The sequence below is a fragment of the Nerophis lumbriciformis genome, linkage group LG38 (assembly GCF_033978685.3).
Source record: "Nerophis lumbriciformis linkage group LG38, RoL_Nlum_v2.1, whole genome shotgun sequence".
Taxonomy (NCBI): domain Eukaryota; kingdom Metazoa; phylum Chordata; class Actinopteri; order Syngnathiformes; family Syngnathidae; genus Nerophis; species Nerophis lumbriciformis.
The window spans coordinates 16708611-16736473 of record NC_084585.2 but is presented as its reverse complement, the minus strand read 5'-3'; the positions used below and the strand labels follow the sequence as shown (position 1 = coordinate 16736473).

The 27863-nt window shown below is 38.8% G+C and overlaps 1 protein-coding gene across 1 annotated transcript in view; it reads right to left on the bottom strand.

Annotated features, from left to right (window-relative positions):
• LOC133578227 (sodium- and chloride-dependent GABA transporter 2-like) overlaps positions 1-27863 on the bottom strand; it is a 92600-nt gene that overhangs the window by 48250 nt on the left and 16487 nt on the right. The window contains exons 4-12 of the mRNA XM_061932480.2: positions 26007-26147; positions 19312-19399; positions 12000-12132; positions 11555-11689; positions 11318-11421; positions 9040-9164; positions 8866-8978; positions 8658-8795; positions 8474-8576 (exon numbers count right to left, since the gene is read on the bottom strand). Coding sequence (XP_061788464.1) covers positions 8474-8576; positions 8658-8795; positions 8866-8978; positions 9040-9164; positions 11318-11421; positions 11555-11689; positions 12000-12132; positions 19312-19399; positions 26007-26147 — 1080 coding nt within the window. The remainder of the gene's footprint in view (positions 1-8473; positions 8577-8657; positions 8796-8865; positions 8979-9039; positions 9165-11317; positions 11422-11554; positions 11690-11999; positions 12133-19311; positions 19400-26006; positions 26148-27863) is intronic.

Genomic DNA, 27863 nt, shown 5'->3' with positions numbered 1-27863 from the left:
GTGTGTGGTCTGTTGTGCCCTCCTTCCATTTCTTCTCCAACTCATGAGAGTTGGTCATCCACTTGCAGAGGTCCATGCCTGCGGTTGACAGCATTTGGGTTGCAGTTGCTGTCACATGGTAGGCCTCTTCAACACTGTGTGCGCTTGCAATAAAATCATCGACGTAAAGTGACTCTCTTAGTGTCTCTACAACCTGTGGTTGTTTTGTTTCATATTGTTTTAGGTGTTTTCTGATTGTAGCTGCGAGTAGGAATGGACTTGGGGAGGCCCCAAACACCACTCTGGTCATCCGCAGCACACGCAGCTCTCCATCCTCTTCTCCGCTTGGTGGGCCTGTGAGCCACAGAAATCTCACTGCGTCTCTGTCTTTCTCCACTATGGAGATCTGCAAGAAAGCCTTTTTTATGTCTGACATAAATGCGATTTCATTTTTTCTGAATTTAATGAGGACACTGAGGAGATCTGGATTCAGGTTTGGTCCTGTGAGCAGACAGTCATTGAGGGATGGACTGCCATCTTCATGAGACGACGCATCAAACACCACTCTCAGCTTCGTGGTCACTTTGTCTTCTCTGAGTACTGCGTGGTGCGGTAAGTAGTATTTCACGTTGTCTGTACTTGCGTTGTCTTTTGGCACATCCTCTGCAATGTTCTGCTGTAAATAGTCCTCCACTACTTCATTATATCTGCTATAGAATGTAACATCCTTCTTCAGTCTTTTCTTCAGACATTCAAATCGTTTTTTAGCAACTCTGTAGTTGTCTTGGAGCGCTGCTTTGTCTGGTTTCCATGGCAACTCCACGTGATATCGTCCATCTTTGAAAGTTGTTGTTCTCTCAAACATCTGCATAGCCATTTCTTCTGCTGGGTTCTGTGTGTTTTCACTTGTGATTCCCAGAGACTCAATTTCCCAGAATGCACTTAGTTGCTTGGAGACAAGTGTGTCCTCTTCAAGTGGAATAAACATGCAGGTTGCCTCAGCGACACTTGACATGCACACTGGTCCCTGCACAGACCATCCAAATGTGCTCTCCAGTGCAACTAATGTCTCTGTCAGTCGCTCCACTCTTCCTGAGACAATTTGCCAATAGTAGTCTGCTCCTATCAGGACAGATAGCTCAGGATCATCATCATTATCTTGGAAGTCTGCTAGTTGTAGTCCCTTTTTCTTGAGCTCATGTTGAATATGGTCACCGGGAACTTTCATCACAGCTGAGCACACCTGAGGTGTTTCTAAGGCCTCAATTTCAATTCTTTGCTGGTTGTCCCAGACATTCTCCAATATGACTTTCACTGTGTTGCGTTGTGACATTGTGGGGACAGAGGAGCCAAACGTGTGAAGAGTGAGTGTCTCTAGTCTTATTACTGGTAAGTTCAGGCTCTTCACAAGGTTTTCATGGATGAAGCTTCTCTGACTCCCTCCATCGAGTAAACAGCGAGCCATTTTTCTGCCTAATGGGCCTCCTACCCATGCCTTAGCGGTTTGTAGCAGCACAGTGTTCTGTCCATCTTGTTTAATCTTCGCTGAGTGAAGAATGACTGAGGAAACAACAGCCACTTCTTTAACATTGGGGGGCTGCACCTCACTTTTCTCACCGGTGCACACAGCAATGTGATGCCTCCTTCCACATTTTTCACATGATGCATCCTTCACTTTGCATGTTTTTGCAATGTGTTTCTGTCCCAGACACACGAAACATCTTCCCATTTTCTTGATCTTTTCTTTGCGTTCAGGAATGCTGTTAGTAGGGCAATGCTCAGATATGTGTTCTGCACTGTCACAGAATATACAGTTATGTGTCTTCTGGCTGGCTGTATGCAGTGCAGCAGCAGATTGCATGCTGGGTCTGTTCATTTTTGTGCCATTGGATGAGCATAACTGCTTCCATGGCTTACTTTCTGGTTTGTGTTCTTTCTGGGTGTATGACGTTGTCATTTGCAGTGCTCTTTCCCTGCTCTGAACCTCCTTCTGTAGGAATTTGACTATTTCATCAACCTTCCATTCATCATCATCTCCCCTCTGACGGCTATATTCAAGAGCTATGTCATCTGGAATCATCTTCATTAAAATTGGGCATAGTAGGCTTCCATAAGTGTCTGACGCTACACCCAGTGACTCTAAGCTCCTAATTTGAATTTCACATTCATCATATAGCTGCCTTAATGCATGCACATCAGAGGATTTCTTCACAGGAGTTAGATTCAGCAGCCTTGACATGTGAGCACTGGTCACCAGATCTTTCCTTCCAAATCTGCTTTTCAATAATGTGATAGCACTGTCATAATTAGCATCTGTGAGCATAAGTCCTGCTACTGCCTTTGCAGCTGTTCCTGTTAGGTATGTTTTCAGGTAGGTAAACTTCTCACGTTTGCACAATGCATCATTCGTGTGAATAGCAGTCTCATACTGGCTCCAAAACTCCTGCCATCTACTGACATCGCCATTGTATTTATCAATAATCAATTTCGGTAGCTTTACAGAGTGTCTGTATGCTAATGAGTTGGCCGAGTTAGCGTCGCTCACCCTCTGCTGCGGTGATGCTTGTTGCTGCTGTTTTTCATCCTCTTTTTTCTTCACCATGTGCTGCACGCGGCTCTTATACGAGATGACACGTTGTTTGTAGTCCTCCGTATTTTCGATCTCGTGTTCCAAGTCATCCAATGCCGTGAGCAGTTCAATTCCATTGTCCAACTCAAATAGACTGTCCTCCTTCGCGGACAACATGTCCAATAAAGTACTCAAATGATCAATGTCCGGATCTGGCTTGGTCATTTCTCCGTCTATCTGGTTCAAAAGACGTGTCGTAGTACCTCTGATTGCACCCCGTTTTCTTCTCATTCTTTCCATTTTGGTCCTACGTTCCTCTTCTGTCATCTGAGCAGCGGCTTTTGCTTCTCCCTCGCTCATCTTTTCCCGGGTTTCGGCACCAAAAAATGTAGATTAACTACGATCAAAGTATTGGACAGGACGTCGAAAATGTGTAATAAAGTTGTACTTTATATAAGAAAAAATTGGCATACAAAACGGTACAAAACGATCTCTATATCTTGTTATCTGTCATTCATTCATCACCTGTGGGCTCGTAATCCTCAATCTCAACAACCACAATGCACCTGCTCCCGGTCTTTTCTAACATCCGGTTTTGCCGCAATGCATTGTGGAACATGCAGTCTTTTAGTTAACCCTTTGTTCGGCTATTGAGTAGAAAACAACTCAATTCAGTGTCAGTGTTTCTCAAGTAATCAGTATCAAATACATGTATAAATCAAATCAATTCCCTTTTAACTCTTTTTAGCTGTAAATAATAATAGATCAATTTATCAGCAATAAATCAAATGATCATCACACATGAACTATATAACGCAAAAGTTACAACAGTTACTACTGTGATGTCAATCTCTAAAAATAGCCGAAGGTATTCAGAGCCCAATATTCACGATGGCTGACTGAATTTGTGGCATTTTGTGATGTTTAAACAGTGTTTTCACATACTTTGCGGATTGTAAATACAATTGGATATGGTTTAATGCAGTGGTTCTCAAATGGGGTTACGCGTACCCCTGGGGTTACTTGAAGGTATGCCAAGGGGTACGTGAGATTTTTTTTAAATATTCTAAAAATACCAACAATTCAAAAATCCTTTATAAATATAAATAAAAAGCTATCTTTTTTTCCAAATAGTTCAAGAAAGACCACTACAAATGAGCAGTATTTTGCACTGTTCTACAATTTAATAAATCAGAAACTGATGACATAGTGCTGTATTTTACTTCTTTATCTCTTGTTTTCAACCAAAAATGCTTTGCTCTGATTAGGGGGTACTTGAATTTAAAAAAAATTCACAGGGGGTACATCACTGAAAAAAGGTTGAGAACCAATGGTTTAATGGATACAATGAAACACAAATAAGCATATAAAGTCAACTTGTTTTTCCACTCTACTGGTACTATTCCAGATATACCCGTGGATAGTCATCTACAAAATGTGCAAATATTAAGAGGACAGTGGCAGCTTGTAAGAAGAGAAAGTCCAACTCGAGCAACAGCGCCAAGCAACGTCAGGCTCGCTGCAGCTAGTCTCTTTAGTCAGGGACATCGAGGGACAGAAGTTAAGAGTGTCTAAACACGACTACATTTTATAATAACACCAGAAGAAGACGCTAGATTTTTTGGTAGTTGTTTTTCATTTTTTTAAAGGTCTTGAAACACTTGAACAAATCTCAACTAAGTACATTGTACAAAAAGCAGCAACAACTGAAAATATGGCAAAACGATAAAAAATGTGTATATATGTTATTGCTAATTCATAATAACCGATTTGTTTTCATTGTGTTTATACATTTTTTTAGCCTTTTTAAAGAAAATTATATCATAGCAAATTAGTGGATAATGTCATAACCACGCCCCCACTGCCATAGGTATCTTGGCAGTTGAGGGGAAACCCTGTCTTGCTATTGTTATTTAAATTATATATAATAAAACAATTATTTAGTTATTACTATTATTATTATTTTTTTACCTGTGTTTTATTCGTTACTAATCCGTTTTTTATAACTGTATTTAAGGTTGAGTTTTGGTGGTACAATAAATATTCATATTTTCAAATTAATTAATAATCGGATTACAATATCAATCCAAATAATCGTGATTATTATTTTTGCCAGCTGTCCAGTCCTAAAATATGTATATATGTACTCACACACACACACACACACACACACACACACACACACACACACACACACACACACACACACTTTTATATATATATATATTTTATTTATTTTTTTATCTAACAAAACTGAATCCAAATACAGCTAAGTTTCCTTCGAGTATGATTAATTTTGTAATTGCTGACGCTATAGCTGTATGTACATTAAAAACGGCTCGCAACTGGGAATCTGTTTTCGTTGTTCACTTAAAAGAGCCGTTCAAAAGACGTGACTCGTTTGCGAACGTCTCATCTCTACTACAAAGAGCCTCATTGTACTGACTGGAGCACATTCCGTTCCGCATCAGGAAGTAAACAGTGTCCATAGGGATGGGAATTGATAAGATTTTTCTGTTTCCGATTCCACTTTTGATTCTGGTAAACAATTTGGTTCTTTATCGGCTCCCTTTTTGATTCTTATTTGGAAAAATAAATAGAAATATGATGGATTAGCATCAATTTAGTTTAGTTTAGAGACAACATGACCTTAGAAAGCCAACAGTGAGGTCTTAAGAGGCACATTGCATAAAACATAGATTAAAAACAACAAATCTGTACAATTTAACAAAATAAAACATGTGGAAATTACACAAGAATGGAACATTTCGTAACATTTAAAAATAATCTTTGCCATTTACCTAGAAAATATACCATGCAATATACAGTGCAAATGTTTGTTTAGATTTACAAGGTGAAACTAATATAATGACATAAGCTCAATGCATGCAACATGAGATATTTTGAACCTTCTTTTGATATAATGTTGATGTTTATTGCTTAGAGCTTATAATATTTTTTTTAAACTGTAAGCCATGATCATCAAAGTTGTATGAAATAGAGGCTTGACATATGTCACTTTGCATGTAATGAGTTATTATCACATATTAGCTTCACATTTGAAGTTGAATACTGACATGAATGGACTTTTACACGATATTCTAATTTTATGAGTTTCACCTATGTAATATAATGACTGAGAAAAATCGTGGTTGGAGGAAAACAAGCAACTTTACTCTGACTACAATTGAACATTCACTTGCCGAAGGAGCATATGTCTCCTCATACTCATCCAAACAAAAAGGCATTCATTTCCATTTAACGGGTAATAGAACTAACATTATCAGCGGTGATTGTACATGTTGTATTTACAGTGCATTAGACAGTGCTGGGCCGTGCGTTTTCCACCTAGGCCTTGAGTGATGTCAGACTTCAAAGATTACCTCTCAAAATACCATAATTGATGTCACCACATGACCATTGCTGGAGAAATACTATACAGAAATACGTTTACGCCCTACTGGTCAATGAATCACATTAACAGTGTACAAAACGGGTCATTTTCTGGCGCATTTAAAAATCAATTAAAACGCATCAGCAATTAAAACATATCTTATGTGTTACTGTCAAAATTAAAATTGTAAAAAATATATTAAACGTGAAAAAATAAAATATTTGAACTCACAATTAGTAGAACCCATTCGACGCAGTATAAGCCAGTAGCCCTCATCGCCGACTTATTCGAGTGGAAATGGCGAGGATTTCATCGCTAGAACAGCTTCCGGAGTTGGCCGACATCGTCTCACAAGATTTCTCTTTAAATATCCTTCTCGAAAATGGCCTTGCAAATATATATATATATATATATATATACGTTTTGTTCTCCTTCTCTGCTATCCCGGTCTGGCTACGACGCAACACTTCCCATATCCTGCTAAATTGAAACTTGTGAATGGATACTCACTTTGGAATGACAAGTGTGTATCCAATCACAGTCTCGTTAACATCAGGCTACTAATATAGGCTATTGTGATCTGATTGGCTATCGCACCTGTCTATCAACTCTATGTGTTCTCTAATTCATCCGCTAACAGTCCCGATGAGTATCCAATCACAGGATGCGTAAATGTCACATTCAGCCTTAGGCATGCCAGAAGGCCTTACTGATAACAACTCATCATCTGATTGGCTATCGCAACTGTTTATCACTGTATGTCCCCGATCGATTACAGTGCATGGATTCTGAAGGCCTCTGGCAGATTTTGTACAGCATGGCAACATAAGCTAGCTGAATCCTGATTGGATACAAACCAAAACAACAGCACTGGAACAAGCATAATATGTCACGAAGAGAATATAAATACTTTTAGCTATTTAGGGAAAATAAAAAATAATTCTATCTTTAATTATGATCGTGATTTTTGGTTATGTTAGGCCTAGGACTGCAAAGGGGTAGAAAGTTTCCGTTAAATTTCCGGAAATTTACCACGGGAAGTTAAGCTCGGGAAGTTTGGAAATTTTGACCATTTTTTGATTATTCAAAGTTGGACACCGTCCATCATATTCTGTAGAATAAGATGAGAAGCTTGTAAAACACTAATGTAATGCCACACACAGATATAAATAGTCAGCTAAACAATTGGAGTAGTCTTTAAAAATATTATACCGATGGACAAATGAATAAAAATAGGATAGATGAATAAATGAACACTCAATTAGCATGCTAAATCAAACTATAACCTACATTCTTGTATGACAACAGAAAGGCTAGCAGAACTGAAGGCAGAGGAAACTAAATGTTTTGATTTATTGTTTGCTAGTTGAACTTTACAGATCACAAAAAAGGTAAATTCAGATTGCTAACGTTGTTAGCATAAATTAATGGGATTTAACATAGAGAAAATTTGCACCAAGGCTAACGGAGAAATATTTTTGGTTCATTATGAGACTGTGGTGGTACATAAACCTAGCTAGCTAGAGATACTGGCCCCAAAATCATTTAACAAGTACAGGAACAGCTAGCTAGCTTGAGTGGAAGTCTGCTGGAGTAGTCTACAGTCATACAGTAACAATAAATTACACCTCTATTAAACTGAAATACCATAGATCAAATTTATTTACCCCAGTAATATCATCAAAACTTACCTGACTGGGTGAAGTCCTTGGGCTCAAATACTAGTGTGGCCTCAATAGCCCTGCTGTAGTGTGTAGCATGCTGGGAATTATCAGTGCATGTGATGGAAGAATGCACTGCTCATGTGATGGAGGAATGCACCGTGCAGGGTTGAAATTCAACTCTATTTGCATTAAATCAGGTTGTTTTAGCTAATAATCATGCTGCAAGATGTAGCATGTTGCATTCAATGTTTATTCCCATTAATTTTCCATTAATTCCCGTTAATTCCCATATATTCCAGTTAATTCCCATGGAAAGTTTCCAACTTTGAATATTCCCGGAATTTTGCAACCCTAGTTAGGCCAGCATAGAAGGCCTTGCTGGCCCTGATGGCACACCACTGACATTAGATGAATGCTTCTGCCCGGGATGAGGTCGGCGCAGTTCAAAAATGCGACATTCATTGCATGCTGTATGTTCAAATATTTCAGCTTTTATTGCTCATATGTTCTCCTCTTGATGAAATAGCAACTTTGGAATTATCAAAAGTAGCGCTGTTGTGGTCTTTTTTAGTAAAACGTTGGCAAACTTCATTGAGATTTTTCTGTCCAAGAACACGCCATGTTGCTGGCGTCACCACGCAAGTTGCATAATGACGTCATCCCCAACCGGAAGAACCAATAAGAGAACCGCTAAACGAAATGGCAAGCGATTTTAAGGAATTCATACACTGGGAACCGGTTCTGAACAAGAACAGGTTTTCAATTCCCATCCCTAAGTGTCCATAACATTGCTCAAGTCTCCTGTCCATCATTATCACAACAAACACAACACAAAATCATTCAGCAGGGATTACACAAATGACTCACCATATATCCATCCAATGGCAATGGACTGACACACTGAAAGGAGGAGAAGGTTGTTGCCACTGCAAACGTAATGATCGAAAAGCTGGAGGAAATACAAGCCACCCTGCAGGAAGTGTAGATAGGTCATAGGTCATAACCACGAACTTTGCCAAATTAATTGTAAAAATTTAAAAACAGCTCTCACCTCAGTAACGAGAAGGAGGCCGAGGAAGAAGCAAACAGAGCAGAGACAAAGCAGCAGCAATTCTCGCCGATGAGCCCTCCGGAAAACAGTCGGGAACATGTCTGTTACGGAAGTCATCAGGCACTCCAAGCTCACAAACTACCAAAGGAGACAAATGAGACTCAGCCACAGAGCAAATGTATTCATGAATGTTTCATTCAGAGCTGACCTGCGTGTCAGCACCCAGAAGGATGACCATGACAAAGAAGCAGATGGCCCATAATTGAGGAAAAGGCATCATGGCAACGGCCCGTGGGTATGCAATGAATGCCAGGCCAGGTCCTGCAATAACACAAAATATTCAGTTATTATATTCAGTTGTAATATTAGTTCATCTACTCACCAGAAGCAGCCACTTCAGATATCGGCAGCCCTTGTTCGTAGGACATAAACCCCAAAACCGAGAAGATAGCAAATCCTGCCACAAAGCTTGACCCACCGTTTACCAAACACAAAACAAATGTGTCCCTATGGAAAGAAGGAAAAAATATGTTTTGTTATACTTCTATCACTTTGATTGCATATTCCAGCTATTCAGACATTATTCCAGTCATCAGAGGCAATGTGTTGTACTACAGTTCTGCCACCACCAGAGGGCAGTTTTGACTAAGAAGATCCATCCATCTTCTACTGCCTGCCCCTCACATGAAAAACTAAATAAAACCATGAACACATTTTCAGACAAAAACATTATTATCCATATGATGTAAAGTATAAAATCAAAATGTTTGATAATCAACCCAAAACAGCCTAGTAGGCTGACCAGTGAGTTACACGATGTTAGGTCATAAAGGAGAGGGAGTACAAGCAGCATCCAGAGCAGCTGCATATGGAAGGTCACATCCGGTCTTTTTATAAACAGCACTGGACGACTGAACATAGAGCTTCACATACTGGCTAAAGAACAAACCTCCCCAAGACACGTTCCCCAATAAACACCCACAAGTCCCATAAATGCTCTAATTATGCCAGGTTTTTATTATTGTTGTTGGGGTTTTTTTAACCGCAAAAAGACAAAGTGTTAATTAGAAGCGAGCCTCTGTTATTACTGAAATTTAAAAAAACTAATAATATGCAACAGCCTCGTTATTTTAACTTAAATAATGATTTGGTCACATATTAACACGTATACATTACCCAACACGGCAGCAATCGAACCCATGTTGTATTAGCAGTGTAGAGCAAACTGATCAGTCAACATTAATAGCCCCTGAGGGATTAATTGTAAATTAATAGTGTGACGAGTGTAACACGCATGACATTTCAAAGTGCATGCAGAGCTAAATAAAGCTGTTGGATGCTGACCACACATCATACTTCAAAGGCTGCCATCTTGTGGAGGTAATTAAGTTACAGTCAGAGCTGAAGGCTGCAATGTTTTGATAGTTGACTAGTCATCGACTATCTTAACAATTGTGAATTATAGTGAATTATATTTATATAGCGCTTTTCTCTAGTGACTCAAAGCGCTTTACATAGTGAAACCCATTATCTAAGTTACATTTAAACCAGTGTGGGTGGCACCGGGAGCAGGTGGGTAAAGTATCTAGAGTGGCGGATGCAGGGATCAAACCTGGAACCCTTTAGTTGCTGGCACTCCTGCTTTACCAACTGAGCCACGCCGGCCCTGAGTTGAGCGTACATCTAGTCAGTAGCTCTTGTTTAGTCATCAGCTTTTAAAATTCAACTTGAGATATTTTTAGGCATGTGCTAACTCACAATAAAGATGACTATCTTATTCATAAATATGTATTATACTGAAACTGTTTTGCTAATTGGATGTAAAAATATATATTTATCTGTTGTCCATTTAAAAGCAAGGCCAAGCAAAGTGTTAATGAAAAAAAAGTATAACATTTTTATGAAAACAAAGGAATGTAACCATCGAGTTTTTTCAAAAGGACTGATGATGAAGTGTTTAGAAAGCTACACACAGGTATGTAAACATGGTTTAGCTGGCAGTCTTTGACTAAAATTATAGTAGAATCTATTTTTCACACAACTGTGTCTCTCTGTTGTCAGCTGGCTAGCTAACAACTCAACTAGCTTAGCAGAGAGAGTCGTAGATCGCATCCTCCTTCTGTCCGACATGACTCTGTTTAAAATGCCGTACTACCACGAAAAGCAAAGTCCTCTTTGCAAACTGAGCAAGTTATCTTTAGCGTGTTTATGGTGAAATGTTCTCATTCTTTTTTGGTTGCTGTCGGTCACATTTCGCCCTGACTCGTGCATATTAATTTCTGTCGGAAAAACACAAGCGACGACGTCACCGTCTATTAAGCGTCTATTTTACTATCGATTCTTGATGACAACGCAAAGAAATCTTTACAGCTTTACTTCACAGCAGTTAATTTAAATGTTGTTAATGCAAATTGTTCAACCCAGCTCTAAAGGCCTCAGGGGATTGATTTTTCGCACAGCCAACCACACAAGCTGGCATCCACTACACCATCGCTACTTAGAGAATACTGCATTTATTTGTTTTTGTAGACAACACACCCGGCGACAAAACCAGTCTTGGCCTGTTAAAGGTATTAATTGGAGCATTTACAGTCCATTTAACAGCACGTTGTCAAGCATCTATATGTTTTGTTGGCTAAAATGTGAAAGAGAATACTCACTTGTAGCAATTATTATTAAACTCATTATAACTTCCCAGAGATGTCAAACTTCCCTGACAAATCCCAAAAGAGAAAAGGACTTGTGCTCCTGCATCCATCCAAACCTGAGTAAACATGAAAGAGATCCCAATATAAACTCTCAATTGAGCAAACAAACTATAAGACAAATTCATAGATGCGGCTGATTTAGCACCTCTCGTCATGGTTAATTTTTAGACGAGGCGCTTTATTACTTACTTGAGGGTCCACCAACCTTTTCGGGTCAGGATAGAGGTAGAAAATGATGCCTTTCATGGCACCAGGCAAAGTGAGTCCACGAGCCAACAGAACAACCAACATTACATAGGGGAATGTGGCTGTAAAATAAACTACCTGTCAAAAAGAGAAGTGAGGGTTAATGCTTGTCCAATACATTGCAATATCAATTTGATAATAAAAGAGCAAAAAGTGACAAAAATCATATGCCATAAAGGCAAAAAATAATCTTTTTTTTTTATGTTGATGATTCTAGGGCAGAGATTATTGCATCATAATTAGCTGAGGTCAAAGGTATACCAGTCATTGATTGATTTTAGATCAAATATTTGTGTATTATTACTCAGCTCAATATGTTTTGTGACTGAACAGTGATAATTTGAATGTACTCAAATGCACTAACGCCAATAGAGTAAGGGAGTGTTACCTTTCCAGTGGATCTCACTCCTTTCCAAACACAGAAATAGCACAAGATCCACGCCAATAGGAGACACAAGGCAAGCTCCCACCTCAGGCTCCCAATCTCTTCAATCCCCTTGGAAATACCCAGGACTCGTCTCCTTAAAACACAAACACGGTCAATAAAATCAGCCTGCATTATGACAGAACTATATCATTATTGGTTGTTAACTATATTAATTTAACACAACCTGCTCTGTATGAACAGTGGGGTGTGTAGATATATTGCTATACCTCAAGGATACTAGATTAAAATATATTTTTACAAATGGTTAAAACTATTAGTTATGCTGTCTGAAGTGAGTCCCCGCACACGTCAGTGAATAATTTTTATCACTGTACTGTATGTCTTTTCTTAAGGGGACAATGCCATACAAAATACATTTAGATAATACTTTAAAGAAGCTTGTACAACAGAATAGATGTAGATTCTACTGAAAATGTTGTCATTTAACATCTAGTTCTGCGTGGAAATTGGGTGTGTAGATATATTGCTAAATAGATTTATGCTATATACTATATATTCGGTGAAAAAAACAAAAGATATGTACTCTGTCAAGGACTTCTTTTATTTAAATTATTCGCAAACAAAGCAAAGACGGGCTAAATAAGGCTGACAGCAATGTTTTTTGTTTACGTTTGACCGAAATGCATTGCAATCGGACCTCTGGCTACTTCACAAGGATAGTATCAAAACCTTCTCAACTATACAAAGGTGAATGTGACAGTTGAGGCAAATGTAAAGGACGATTCTGTCATTTTGTTTTCTTTTCGACCTTGTCTCACTTTCAGCTCAGCATAGGAACATTAGATACAGGCGTTGACAGGAAGACAGATAGATAAGTCCTCTCCCTGTGGCCGTAAGCGTAACACTCATCCTCACAGATCGTATACTGTATGTCTTTGTTTACAATACTTGACATAGTGTATATATGAGTCATGTGCACGTTTATTGACAAATACTGAACATGACTTGTCAGAAGTCATGCGAAAACCATTATGCTTTGTCTTGAGATTATACTGCATGTGTGAAGGTCACAAAATTGGCCTGTGTGTTGCAATGTCCTGCATAAACAGTGCTGCAACACTTTTGCTGACCCTGAAATGCTATTTGCATGAGTGTGTGGTATTTTGGTGTACAGCACCAAGTGGCTAAGCTAGGAGGAGAGGTTACATTCAGGAGGGAGTTTCTTTAATGGACCAAGATGTCATTATTTTGCTGCTTCGGGTTCATTACTCCGCATTATGGACCCTGATCTCTGAATCTCCCCTCTGGCACGCCGCACTTGGCCTTGCTTAATTTATGATTGCTTCCCAGACAAAAAAAGATTTTCCAGCTACAGAGTCACGCGAGGATGTGCATTTTCAGTCAGAAAAATGTATGTTTACAAAAGTATTTGTTGGAAAATAAGTAAACCTGACCTATTGTAAATCGCTGCGGAGATTAAGGTAACATTTCTAATTTAAAATTGTGTACTGTATTAAGGGTAGTTTAATTACATAGTCCTGCAAGTGTCAGTTGTTGGTCAACTTTCACTTAGTCTTTGCGGTAGTTATTCGACTTAATTTGTTTTCAACCAACTTTTAAAGGGATGGAATGTTGGAACCAAACTCCTGCTTCAAAGTGGCATAGCATAGCATGGGTTCCACTAAAAACTAATTCTGAATACTATCATTTCAGTAGCTTTGGCTAACAATTTAGGATGCTTATAACATTAATTATATGACATTATAGCAAGAATATTTTCATTTTAAAATGTATTTCTGTCAGAATATTATCATAAATCTATTATATAATGTGAAGTTGTGCCGTCCAATAAGTGCTACATCTTTAATAGCTGGATGTATCACTGGAGCCATCCAGTGACTGCTACAGTATGAAGAGAATAGCTTAAAAGGGAATGACCTTGCGACGGCGTGGAGAAACAGCGGACAGAACGGAACAGAGGCTGGGTCTAACATGAATTAACTCTCTTTGCCGGCAGGTCCAATATGTAATCTATATTTGGAGATACATGGTTAGGAACATGACTGAAAGTACAAGATCCCGGGTACAATTGACCCAAATCAGTTTTTCCTGTCCGGGTGGTGAAGCTGTTACTAAGTGATAGGGTAAACAGCTTTGTCATTCAGGAGGGGCTCAGCGTAAAGCTGCTGCTCCTCCACATCAAGAGAAGCCAGATAATTTGGTTCGGCCTCCCTGGGGAGGTGTTTAGGACATGTCCAACCTGTAGGAGGCCACAGGGAAAACCTAGGACACGTTGGATAGACAATGTCTCCGCGAGGAGGTGCTGGACGAAGTGTCCAGGGAGAGGGAAGTCTGGCCAAGAGGGAAGTCTGGCCATCTTAGCTTAGGCTGCAGCCCCCACAATCTGATCTCAGATAAGCGGAAGATGGATGGATGAATGGATAGATGGATGGCTCGATGAATATGAACAGACTTAAAGGTGCCATATGTAGTAATGTGGCCAGAAATGGTACTGCAATCACGGTCAAAATTCTGTAGTACCCTCCCACTCTCCATGACTGAGGTTGCCAGATACGCAGCCAAATCCGAATCCTACTCCAAGGAACTTCAAATGGCAATCGAAGAGTCCTACGCTGTAGGTTTCTCTTGTTTATGCGTCTTGCAAGATGGTTTACTAAGTAATTATGCCACATTTTACAGATGTTGATTAGCCAAATGTATTTGTAAAGTTACGCAGCAATATTTTCGTCGGGAGTCGGGACAGATTGTTGGCATTAACCTGCTAAAATGTTTAGTTTGATCGCACGGACCACCATCGAAATAATTATAAATAATAATATATTATTATTATCGCATACGCCTACTTTGATGGCAAGTCAAGGCAAACAGTAAAATTACCGCCACATTTCGTTCAGAATAACTCCATGTTGCATCCAACCTGACGCACTACATTCTCTTCCATGTACGCACATCACCATCTTTCAGTGCAGAGTGCAATTCTATGAGCCAACCTACGTTACGCAAAAACCACGTTATGCATAAATCATATAGCCTACTACCATGTCAAGGCACAAAGTAGAAAATCATTACATTTAATGCAGTATATTGTGCCAAGCAAATACCACCTCATATTTGACTGATGCACATACAGTACCAGAAACCGCAATTAGCCGTGCTAATGTTGGAACCCATTTCCTCAGTGTATCAGCATATTGAGAACAAAATAGGCACGGACACTACCCATATCCACATAGGTTTTATTTGTCGATAATATATTTTGCCCTGTCAGTTGGAATACACATCGACATACATGCGAACCACCATCACACAAGGGTAATGCTTACTTAGCATGCTAGCCCGGTCAATGACACATCGACATATAGGCTAACGGGCATATATTTCCCCCGTTAGCATATATGTCAATGTGTCATTGACCGGGCTAGCATGCTAAGTAAGCATTACACTAGTGTGGTGGTGGTTCGCTCCTAAGCATTCGTTGCACAAACATACTAGCTTTGTTAGACAAGGTCATAGACTGTATTGGACAATAGAGTTTACATACGAAATGTCCATTTCCATTTATTACAAGTTCTAAAAAAACGCAAATGCCTTACTTATCCATCAAGGAGGAAACTAGCAAGTTTGGCGTCAGATGAAAAAATCTGCTCCGCCTTCAGTTGTCTCCATCTTTCAAAGGCATCCCCGATACAAATCCAGGGTTTTGTTCCTGGCTTTGTCATGAATAAGTTGAGAATCGTAACGGCGCCTTTTAGATTTACTAAGCTCTGACATGTTTAGTAACTTTACCAGTGGCAATAATTTTGACGAAGAGGGCGGTGCGTAACTGGCAACCTGGATTTGACACACTCACAAACTTTTTAATTGGTCAAACGGTAGAGGGTGGGGCATTGAAATGAAAACAATAACAATATTTCGGGGCTGTAAATCTAATTTTGAAATGAGCATATCCCGGCTGAACTACCGTTATCAGTTATAAAGGTATTCGAAAATAACATTATTTATTAATGCCTTTTGACGTATCAGGGCCATGTAATGATGACTTGACATGAAATTATTACATATGGCACCTTTAAAGTAGGGATGTCTGATAATGTTTTTTTGCCGATATCCGATATTCCGATATTGTCCAACTCTTTAATTACCAGTGACGTCACTAGAGGCAGGTGAGGCGGGGCCTCACCTGCCATCATGGAAAGAAAAAAAATGTAAAAAGAAAAAAAAATAATTAAATTGTTATATGTATCCAGTGATTATACTATAAAGTTATTTTCCATTTAACTTCACCAGTTTTAGATTATTTTTATTCAAAATCGCTGAATTTTCACATTTGCCGTTCAAATACTGAGAAGAGACGGTGCGGTGAACAGCAGCCAGTTGAGGCACGTCACTCAGTGCCTCAACATGGATTCCGGACTCGGCTAACTGCTGGCCTGCTGTGCAGTGAGACTGTATTGCTATATGAATTATATTATACATTTCCATAGTTTAGTTAGCTGAGGTATATAATGTACTGTGTATTTTGTCAACAACTGTATGTGTGTAACGTATTTCTTGTGCTGAGCGATCATAAAACGGCTGCAAAAGACGCACTGGCTGAGGCTCCAGTAATCCCGCCTCCTGCACCCCCGCCGTAGAATTGTTATATCAACTAAAGCCCACACTTAAACTTTCCACGTGCAAGTTGAATCTATTTAAAAAAGTTATTTCATAAGAAGCCAAAAAGTGAAAAAACAATAATGTTCGTGTTGGAGGAGTTGTGAATGACTACAGGGCCACAACATTAGGTACACCTGCAGACTGCAGGTGTATCTAATTCACAACTCCTCCAACACAAACATTATTGTTTTTGCACTTTTTGGCTTCTTATTAAATAACTTTTGTAACCTATTTTCATGGGCTTTCCTCTTTGTGATGTTAAGTTCCTGTTATGCGCTGTTATACAGTATATGCCTTGAGCTCTTATTTTGAAGGCGCTAAGAGCGGAAGTGATGACACGGAGTGGAGCGGAAGTTTTTGAAAGAAGGTAAATAAAGTGGTCCTCGTGTAAACTGGAGCCTCCGTGTTTGTTATTTTGTAGTTTCATACAGTGTAGGCGACATTTATAAACCCTCGGTTACACTTTTTTAAATAGATTCAATCTTGCACGTGGAAAGTTTAAGTGAGGGCTTTAGTTGCAGCGCATGGACTTAATTTATAAGTAAAGGTAAGACCATAATAACGTTTTTTTTATTAAATGTGTTTTTTTGTGTGCTACAGTTTGTATGTGTAAAGTTAAAGTTAAGTTAAAGTACCAATGATTGTCACACACACACTAGGTGTAATGAAATTTGCCGTCTGTATTTGACCCATCCCCTTGTTCACCCCCTGGGAGGTGAGGGGAGCAGTGGGCAGCAGCGGCGCCACGCCCGGGAATCATTTTTGGTGATTTAACCCCCAATTCCAACCCTTGATGCTGAGTGCCAAGCAGGGAAGAATGCTGGTATGAGCTTTTAAACATAACCTGTTAACTGCTGCCAATCAAATGGTGAATAAGATACTCTTTAGGGTTCATATGTTTGTAAATCTGACTGTGATGAAGTCAGTGCCTCACCAGCCATGAACCTCACCGCACGTCACTGTTAATTACCGATACCGATATCAACTGATACGATATATACAGTCGTGGAATTAACACATTATTATGCCTAATTTGGACAACCAGGTATGGTGAAGATAAGGTCCTTTTTTTTTTAAATTAATAAAATAAAATAAGATAAATAAATAAATAAATATTTTCTTGAATAAAAAAGAAAGTAAAGCAATATAAAAACAGTTACATAGAAACTAGTAATGAATGAAAATGAGTAAAAATAACTGTTAGAGATTAGTACTATTAGTGGACCAGCAGCACGCACAATCATGTGTGCTTATGGACTGTATCCCTTGCAGACTGTATTGATATATATTGATGTATAATGTAGGAACCAGAATATTAATAACAAAAGGAAACAACCCAATTGTGTGAATTAGTGTAAATGGGGGAGGGAGGTTTTTTGGGTTGGTGCACTAATTGTAAGTGTATCTTGTGTTTTTTATGTTGAATTAATAAATAAATAAAAATTTTAAAAACATTTAAAAAATTTAAAAAACGATACCGATAATAAAAAAACGATATCGATAATTTCCGATATTACATTTTAAAGCATTTATCGGCCGATAATATCGGCAGTCCAATACTATCGGACATCTCTACTTTAAAGGAAGAATACCCTTGGAGTTGGCAAAAGCTGATAGACTACATGGTTACAGACCTTGAAACAGACAGGACTAGGATACAACATTCATTGCACAAATATCCCAACAAGAACCTCCGGATCTGCTCAAGTGGCTGTAAGAGAATTACATTTGTAAGGGGCTTGAAAATACATCATGGAAGGATTAAGCACTTAATAGAGATAGAAAGAGCCAGGACCTTGCATCCTGATGATACGACGCCAATGTGGATCTTAGGTTGTCCTGGTGACACTTGTGAAAATCCTTATGTCCAAACAGGGTGTTTTTCATGGCCATACTGAGGGAAGCACAGGAGTCAAATAGAATACCACTTCACAGGTTTCATTTGGGGAGGCCTCTGCCCCCAAGGATGCTCCTCTAGGTCACAAAGTCGTTACCAACATGGCTGTTGAAGTCTCCGAGCTGGACTATGGAATCATCAGTGGGAATGCTCTTCAATGTAACCCTAACAGACTCTGGGAACTCTGAACTGCTGTTTGGTGCATGTGTACAAAGAACAATACGGACTCTTTCCCCTTAACCGTCTTGTTTACCGGAGAGGACCTCAACACATAGGCACCTAGCCGGGGGGCTATCAAAAAGCCCATACCAGTTTACTACCTCTCCCCTGCAACAATTCAAGAGTAAAACAAGGTCCAGCAAATTTTCCCAGTTGGGTCTGCTTCATCAACTGTTGTAGTCACTGACAAATGTTAACATTCCCTTCACAAAACTTGACAAGATGGAGAGAATTATTAGCGCCTATGTGAGGAAATACTGTAGTTAGTCCGAAGAGGTCTCTGCAACATCGGCCTATATTTTTTTATTTTTAAAAAGCATAACAAAAGCTTTAACGGATGTAGTAATAGCATGGCTCCTGTGCGTTATTTTTTCCAGCTTCTTTTGCCAGTGTTAGATTTCATGATTAAAATGAATTGCAATGCAAATGACCAGTATCCTATTATGATTGATTTTGAAATATAAAAGACAATGAGTAATAATGATGACAAATAACATTCCAATATCAAATTAAACATACTCCCAGAATTCTGTTGCAGGAGTGGTCGCGTTTGCAGCTGCTGTCCAATTGGATGACGTATTTTTTTTGTCGAATTCGACGCAGTTTTCTAAGAAACACATAACACAATCAGATAGGGAAGTGATCACTGAAAACTTGAGACAGACAATATTACATATTGATAATTGATACACAAAGCAGGTAAACATGATATGTACTGATGCAGGGGTGTCCAAACATTTTCCAGCAAAGGAAGCGGGCCACTTCGATACATTTTGTACATTAAAAATACTAAAACCAATAAAATGTCAGTCAATCAATCAATTATGCTAACTTATCTGAACAATACGTTGACATCTTCGCTTTGTCTTAAATCCAACAAAGCAAATTAGTGTATTATCTTAATCTAACCCGCTTGAAGTAGTTAATTTATTCTAATTATCCTTCACCAATATCAGCATTCAGCCAACAGAAACTTTTTTGAGGGTTTAGTACACTCAAAAACATACCATATCTTACCAGAAATTAGTACACGTTATCGTGACAGGACGCACATGAATTATCAAAGACCATAGACAGTAGGTAAGGTTGTACTTTTGCCGAAATCCTGTGAGAATCCTGTGTGTGACTGAAGCATTAAAGAGTTGGACAATCTAGGATTAGCTGCATTGTGCTCAAACAACCACCAGTGTCAGGCTTGTCACTGACAGTTTGGTTATATTTTAGTTTTTCCTTTGTGTTTGTTTTATTTCCTGTCAGCGCTCTTATTTTTGTTCAGTTTCCTGCTTGTCTCCCTGAGCGCTGTTTCCCCTCAGCTGCGGCTGATTGGCACCTGGCCACACCTGGTGTCAATCAGCTGGCTGCTTTTTAGACCTGCCTTGCCCTCCAGTCAGGGCTGCAGTATTGTAAGCTGTATGCTGTGGACTGTTTGCTGTATCCTGTATTCTGATAGCTGTTTGCAGCTTGCTGTCTTCTAGTTCTTCATTTCCTGTTCCCTGTTTCCAGTTTGCCTGTTCCTGGTTTGTGTTTTTCCTGAATTTTGGACATGAAATCATGTTTTCCTGCACCAAGCCTGCCATCTCTGCATCTTGGGGTTTGTCACCACCTTTACCTGACAACCAGGTAGCATCTGTGGGCAGATGATACTGTATTATCTCTTTCGAACTTATCAGGTCGGTAATGGATTCTTCACGCATTCTTCCCTTACGCTTAAAGTGAAGGATGAGGCAAAAATACAACCTTACCTAGTGTACAGTAGGACGCACAGGTCTGCGGCCATTTTGTTTTGTAGGTACCATTTTAGTAAGGATTTGGGCCAGTTGTATTTTTTTTTTTTTTTTTTTTTTTTGTTGCTGTTGTTTGATTTGTTTATTTGGTCTTTCGAATGTTTCGCGGGCCAATAGAAAATGAGCTGTGGGTCGCAATTGGCCACCGGACCGCACTTTGGACACGCCTGTACTAACGGGATGGATAACCTATTTTTTGTCGCCCCCTATGGGTTGTGGTCAAAATACTTTGGAAGACATGCTGGCATATAAGTATTACAGATATCAAGTTTAATACGAGTTAGACAAATGGTCAAAAGCTAACGGATATTTAGTTGCTGCAAGTTTCCTGCAAATATGTTTTGCTTGATAACGACCAGGTTTCTTTTCACCAGTCTTACTGAAATTTAACTTACATGTGCTTAATAATCTCCTAAATGTGCGTACCAAATGTTTTGATTTGGTCAGACACTCCAAAGTAACTATGAGTTTGTTGTGAAGAGCACATTGAACTGTGCGAGAAATTTCAAGTCAATCTGAATTGTAGGGTCAGAATTTGGGGTAAAATAACCACAAATAAGACCACCATGCACTGTAGTGTATTCTTAAGAAAAATAATAGAACAGGCAACACAGTAAAGGGACATTCTCCGGGCTTTGAATCGATCACAACTAGACTGTTCAGTTTGCTTTAGAAGATGTTTCGCCTCTCATCCAAGCAGGCTTTATCAGTTCACTCTCACAGACTTAGATGGGACAGATCTAGTCTGAGCGCTTGGTGCCGAACCCAAACTATTTATCTTACATATGCCCCGACAATATTATTTTGCTCTGATGTGGTGCAATAGATGACAGATGTTAAGATGCTACAAAGAAACCCTTCTGCCAGCACAGCAGTAGTCATTCTTGCAGAGGCCATATTTGACAAACAGGACCTTCTCTGTAAATGTTGCTGGTTCGGAATCCTCTGTTGCTCCCTTGACATGTGGGGTCCCACAGGGCTCAGTTTTAGGACTACTGCTCTTTTCTATTTATTTACTTCCCCTGGGCTCAATCCTAAGAAAGCATGAAATCTATTTTCATTGTTATGCTGATGACACACAAATTTATTTTCCGTTAAAGAGAAATCATGCCTCTTCAGTGCAGCCACTACTTGCTTGTCTTGATGATATCAAGGCCTGGATGGCCCTAAATTTCTTAAATTTCAATGAAAAGAAGACACAAGTAATAGTGTTTGGACCTCGTGGTACCTGTGAGCTCCCCCCTGTTGACTTTGGCCCCTTGGCTTTGCACGTTAAGCCCATGGTCACCAACCTGGGCTTTCGTATTGACAGTGATTTTAAATTGGACCGTCAGATTGGCACAGTGGTGAAAGCCAGCTTTTTTTATTTACGTCAGCTGGCCAAGGTTAAAAACCTTCTTTCTCGGCAACAGTTTGAGACAGTAATCCATGCCTTTATCACATCTCGGCTGGATTACTGTAACTCTTTGTATTTGGGAATTAGTCAATCCTCCCTCTCACGTCTGCAGCTGGTCCAAAATGCAGCTGCCCGACTTTTAACAAACACAAGAAAAAGAGAGCACATTACTCCTGTTTTAGCCTCCCTCCACTGGCTGCCTGTGTCTTTTAGAGTCCATTTTAAAATTATTTTACTCGTTTTTAAATCCTTACGTGGTCTTGCCTCACCTTACCTCCCTGAGCTTTTCCACCTCTATGCCCCCACCCGGTCCCTGAGGTCAGCTGATCAGCTGATCCTGGAGGTACCCAAATCAAAGCGCAAGCTTCGAGGGGACAGGGCCTTCTCTGTTGCGCGTTCCAAACTCTGGAACGATCTCCCTCTCCATGTGAGACAGGCCCCTTCTTTGACTACTTTTAAGAACCTTCTTAAAACCCATTTTTATTCACTGGCTTTTAACCCAGCATGAGACTTTAAACTGTTTTTCACTTTTTAAACTTTTTAACTGCTTTTTATCTAACAAATTGTTCTTAGAATCATTTGTATTTGCTTTTTCAATGTGTATTTTACTTCTGTTTTAAATGTTATTTTTTTAGTCTTTGCTTTGCCTGTATTTCTTTATGGTGTACAGCCCTTTGTTCTTCAACTGTGGTTGTTTTTTAAAGGGCTTTATAAATAAAGTTGGTATGGTATTGGTGTGAATGTGAGTGTGAATGTTGTCTGTCTATCTGTGTTGGCCCTGCGATGAGGTGGCGACTTGTCCAGGGTGTACCCCGCCTTCCGCCCGATTGTAGCTGAGATAGGCTCCAGCGCCCCCCGCGACCCCAAAGGGAATAAGCGGTAGAAAATGGATGGATGGATGGATGGTATGGTAGGTCTTGCAGGCCGTCTTTGTTGTGCTGGCAGAGGTCTCCCTTCTTTGCATCTTGACCCCTGATTACCACAGGATGCGTTACGTATGCGTTGTGTAACCGCCACGCAGGCAGACTCTTTCCGTTTTTAGTCAAGTCAATGTGTCGTTTTCTACAGCCTGCCGTACGGCACCACCATGTCATTCCCATTCCGGATCCATGCGCTAAATATAAGCAGAGCTTTGATCACGGCTGATCAATTCAGCTAAAATGTGCCTGTGTTGGACAGGAAGTCATGCACAAACACAAAAAAATGGACCAGTTTACTTGCCAAATAAAATAGGCCGTCTTCAAGGCAGATCGTATTTTGACACTTTAAAACGTCTTAATGAAGACATGAAGTCTACTTGTCAAAGGTTTTCAGATGTAACTTCACCTTTCTGACCCAAATGCTGATTCTGGAGGTAAGGAATCCCATACAGGCATATTCTCAGGTAGCAATGTGCGCATTGAGGTCCTCTGTCAAATACCAGCTGATGTGTGTCCACAACGCTCGCCAGGGATTATGTTATTGTTGTGTTGTTGCTTGCTACAAAGAAAATAAAGTGGTCGTTCTGCAAGGCAAAACTGTCTATTTCACGAGTCAAATCAAGTCAATGCGTCCGCCTGTGGGTATTGATGGACAGCAAAGCTCGAGACGTGTTTACGTCAATGTTCACTTTATTTCATGATTATGCACGGATTCGTAAAATGTCGTAAAAGTCCGCAATGTTTCGCTGCATGACGGAGCCACAACAGATGGCGGCGACGTTCGGTGGGGATCACGCATCGCAGCCAATAATTGAGGACTATAATGATACCATAGAGCGAAATCCCAACTCCATGTTCCTCAGTAATGTGACACAGGAGGAAATAGTTACAATCGTGAAAAAATGTAAATCCAAGACTTCAACTGATTGTAATGAAATTGATATGGAAACGATAAAAAAGGTTATTGAAGAGATCGCAGGACCATTAATGTATATTAGTAACCTATCATTTCAAACAGGTACATTTCCAAACAAAATGAAAATAGCTAAAGTTGCACCAATTTACAAGACTGGCGACAAACATCAATTTACAAACTATAGACCTGTTTCCTTACTTCCACAATTTTCTAAAATCATTGAAAAACTGTTCAATAACAGATTAGAGAGTTTCATAAATAAAAATAGAATACTCGAAGAAAATCAATATGGATACAGAGATCAATATGGATACAGAGCTAATGTTTCAACTTCGATGACTTTAATTGAAATTACAGAAGAAATTACCAATGCTATAGATAATAAAAAATGTGCGGCAGCAGTTTTTATGGATCTAACTAAAGCATTTGACACAATTAATCACAATATTTTAATCAAAAAACTAGAACGATATGGCATCAGAGGGTTAGTCTTAAACTGGATAAGAAGTTATCTAATGAACAGGAAACAATACGTGAAGGTAGGCGAACACACCTCTACAACGCTAAATATATCCTGTGGTGTACCTCAGGGATCAATACTAGGACCTAAATTATTCAATCTATATATAAACGACATTTGTAAAGTTACAAAAGATTTAAAGTTAGTATTATTTGCGGATGATACAACAGCGTTTTGTTCAGGAGAGAACACACAGAAGATACTACAAATAATAACAGAAGAAATTAACAAATTAAAAAGATGGTTTGACAAAAACAGACTATTGTTGAATCTCAGTAAAACTAAAATAATGCTATTTGGTAACAGTAGAAGAGAAAGTCAAACACAAATACAAATAGACGGAATAGAAATTGAAAGAGTAAATGAAACCAAATTTCTAGGTATAATGATTGATGATAAATTGAACTGGAAATCTCACGTAAAAAATATACAACATAAAGTAGCAAGAAACACGTCAATAATGAATAAAGCAAAACATGTTCTAGACAAAAAATCACTTCATATTCTCTACTGCTCACTAGTGTTACCATATCTGAGTTATTGTGCAGAAATATGGGGAAATAATTACAAAAGTACACTTCATTCATTAACGGTGTTACAAAAAAGATCAATTAGAATAATACATAATGTTGGATATAGAGAACACACAAATCCTTTATTTATTGAATCAAAGATTCTGAAATTCTACGACATAGTGAATTTGCAAACAGCTAAAAGTATACACAAAGCAAACTATAACCTGCTACCCAAGAATATACAACAATTCTTCTCAAAAAAAGAGGAGAAATATAATCTTAGGGAGAAATGTAATTTAAAACATTTGTATGCACGTACAACACTTAAGACCTTCAGTATATCAGTATGTGGAATTAAATTATGGAATGGATTAAGCAAAGCAATCAAACAATGTACTAATATGATCCACTTCAAGAAACTCTTCAAACTTAAAGTGTTTACAAAGTACAAAGAAGAAGAACCATGATAAACATTCTGAATTTATTTAACTCATCCATTCTTTCATTCTTTCACTCACAAAATAATCTTACTTATCTCAACATATGAAATGTAACTTACTTCACCAATTATTATTTATTTACTTATTTTATTGTGATTACTTATGGAGTATATTGTGAATAAATTGAGAACAGGAAGTGAACAAAAGTTTTAGCAACTGTTATGTAAAAGAAAAGGGGTAGGATTAAATAAGCTCTGCTTCTTCCTACTCCTTTTCGAACATGTTGAAAAGAGAAACTGGAGATTGTGATGTATCATGTTGTATACTTGCATGTTCGAAATAAACTCAAACTCAAAACTCAATGACGCTTCCTGTGGAAATTAGGGATAACAGTTGTCGTTTTGCACCACAATACTGCAACGCTAATGTGGGGATTTCCATCCCAACAATGGTTGTTGTGCTGGCAAAGGTGTCTCGTCTTTACATTTTAGCTGTCATTTAAGACTGTGAGCATGAACTGACGAAGCACGCTCGGATGAAAGGCGAAACATCTTCTAAGACAACCAGAACAGTCCAGTTGCGATCGATTATATGACCTGAGAATATGATGACCTGGTCAAATGAGATATATCTATAAACAGCAGGGGGGCATGTTTTGACAAATGTGTACCATTTTGTGTGCAGGGGTTTAAGAGTAGAAGAGTTACACCAGATGTACTCTACCTGTGTTCCAGGGGTTCCTGCAGCTGGCCCACGGAACCTCTGCACTGAATGACGAGAAGAGATAGAAGAAGGCCCAGGCCTGGATGACAATGTATGACACGGCGGCGTAGGCAATCACCACCTGGGTTGCGTAGCCAATCCCTGAGGAAAAAGGTGGATCAGTGTATGCTTAATGCGACTTAGAGGCGAGCGAACTTTGTTCCGTGGCTTTGCATCGTCTCTGGCCGTGCCATCTGGCACACACTTGCCCACGTTAAGGGACAGTCACAAGGGCAAAGTTCCTGATCTTGACGATACACGAGAAGGAAAGAAACCATGTACAGTAAATGCATCTGACAAGTGCGTCATTGGAGCATCGAGTTTCACTCGGCCTTCACTCACTTGGATCGCCTTGTTTTTCAGATGGTGATGGTGAGTTAGCCAACATATACTCTAGAACAGAAGAGGATGTAAGTCTTAAATCTGGTATTTACTATCTAATATTCCCTCACATATAAATGTTAAGGCTTAAATTTGGTATGTACTATCTGATATTCTTTATAGCATAAAAAGATTATGATTGACAGCTCGGTGACATGTCATTGAGTGTACACCATCCTGCTGCTGTAAATAACCTCCCAGAATCACATGTCACAAGCGCAGACCCGCGTCCAACAAGTGCACTATTTATGTGTGGACATTTTCTAAAAACAGGCCAAACCATTTTAGTTATTTCCATAATCTTGTACTGTATTAATAGGCCCATTAAAACATTTATGTGTTCAGTAGGAAGGTATGGACTTGGGCCGAGTGCCACACATGGAAAAGTCAAAGGAGTGTTGACAGACTTGCGCATTGTCGGCTTGTTAAGAAGAGGAAAGAAACAGTAATACACCTCTGTCAAGTCCGGCAGGGCCTTTGCCTACTTTGTTTGCAAATTCACAGCCACATGAATGCAAAACAATGGAAATGTGCTAAAAGGTCATAAGGACTTCCTCCACTTTAACTCCAAAACTTCTCTTGAAATGTCCCTCTCGGGAGAAAATTCAGTGTTATTATGTATCCGCAAACATTGTTTATTGTAAGATTGGAATTGTTAGATTGTATGTCAAATCCAATTGGCCACATAATATAGATGATAACAGAGCACAAATAACCCTAAGAAAAGTAACAGTTAAAAATGTAATGAAAAAGTATACAGTATATATTACAACAAGTTTAATAAGCCATTATTTCAAAATATTTGCAATTTAAAGCAATGTTCTAATAACCACATAAAAAAACATTCAGATAAAAAAAATGGCTCAACCACATAAAAATGACTAAAATACTATAATTATATATAATAATTACATGGGGAAAAAAAAACTAAAATTAAAAAACAATCCATTATAAAGTTACCAATTATTTTTTTTAAATAGCAAAAAATATTAAATACATTTAAACAAATAATATGTTAAAGAAAAATGTGAATTAAATTTTTTTTGAGTATTATAGTCATCACTTGCCTCGCATTTTGATGTTTGCAGCTTTACTCTATAGCAAGTACTTTAAAAATATGTATATATATTCTATGCATTTTAGCCTAAATGAAGCATTCCTTAAGCACACAAATGGCTAAATTAACTAAAAAATATGAACCCTACATTAGTATTAGCTCCTAGATAAGACTAAACCAATCAGAGTGTGCCGTTTGGTATCAATGCCACTGATTGGCTCACTCTCAGGCAGCATTACTATCCTGGATTAAATGAGTGTAAAAGTGACTATATGGCATGGTATTTTATTTCTGCAGGGCTCTCGTAATGCGAAAAGTATTTAGAAGTTCATTAAAAAGTTGTTTGTGCTCTAGGTAGGAAAATATTTGATTAAAAATGA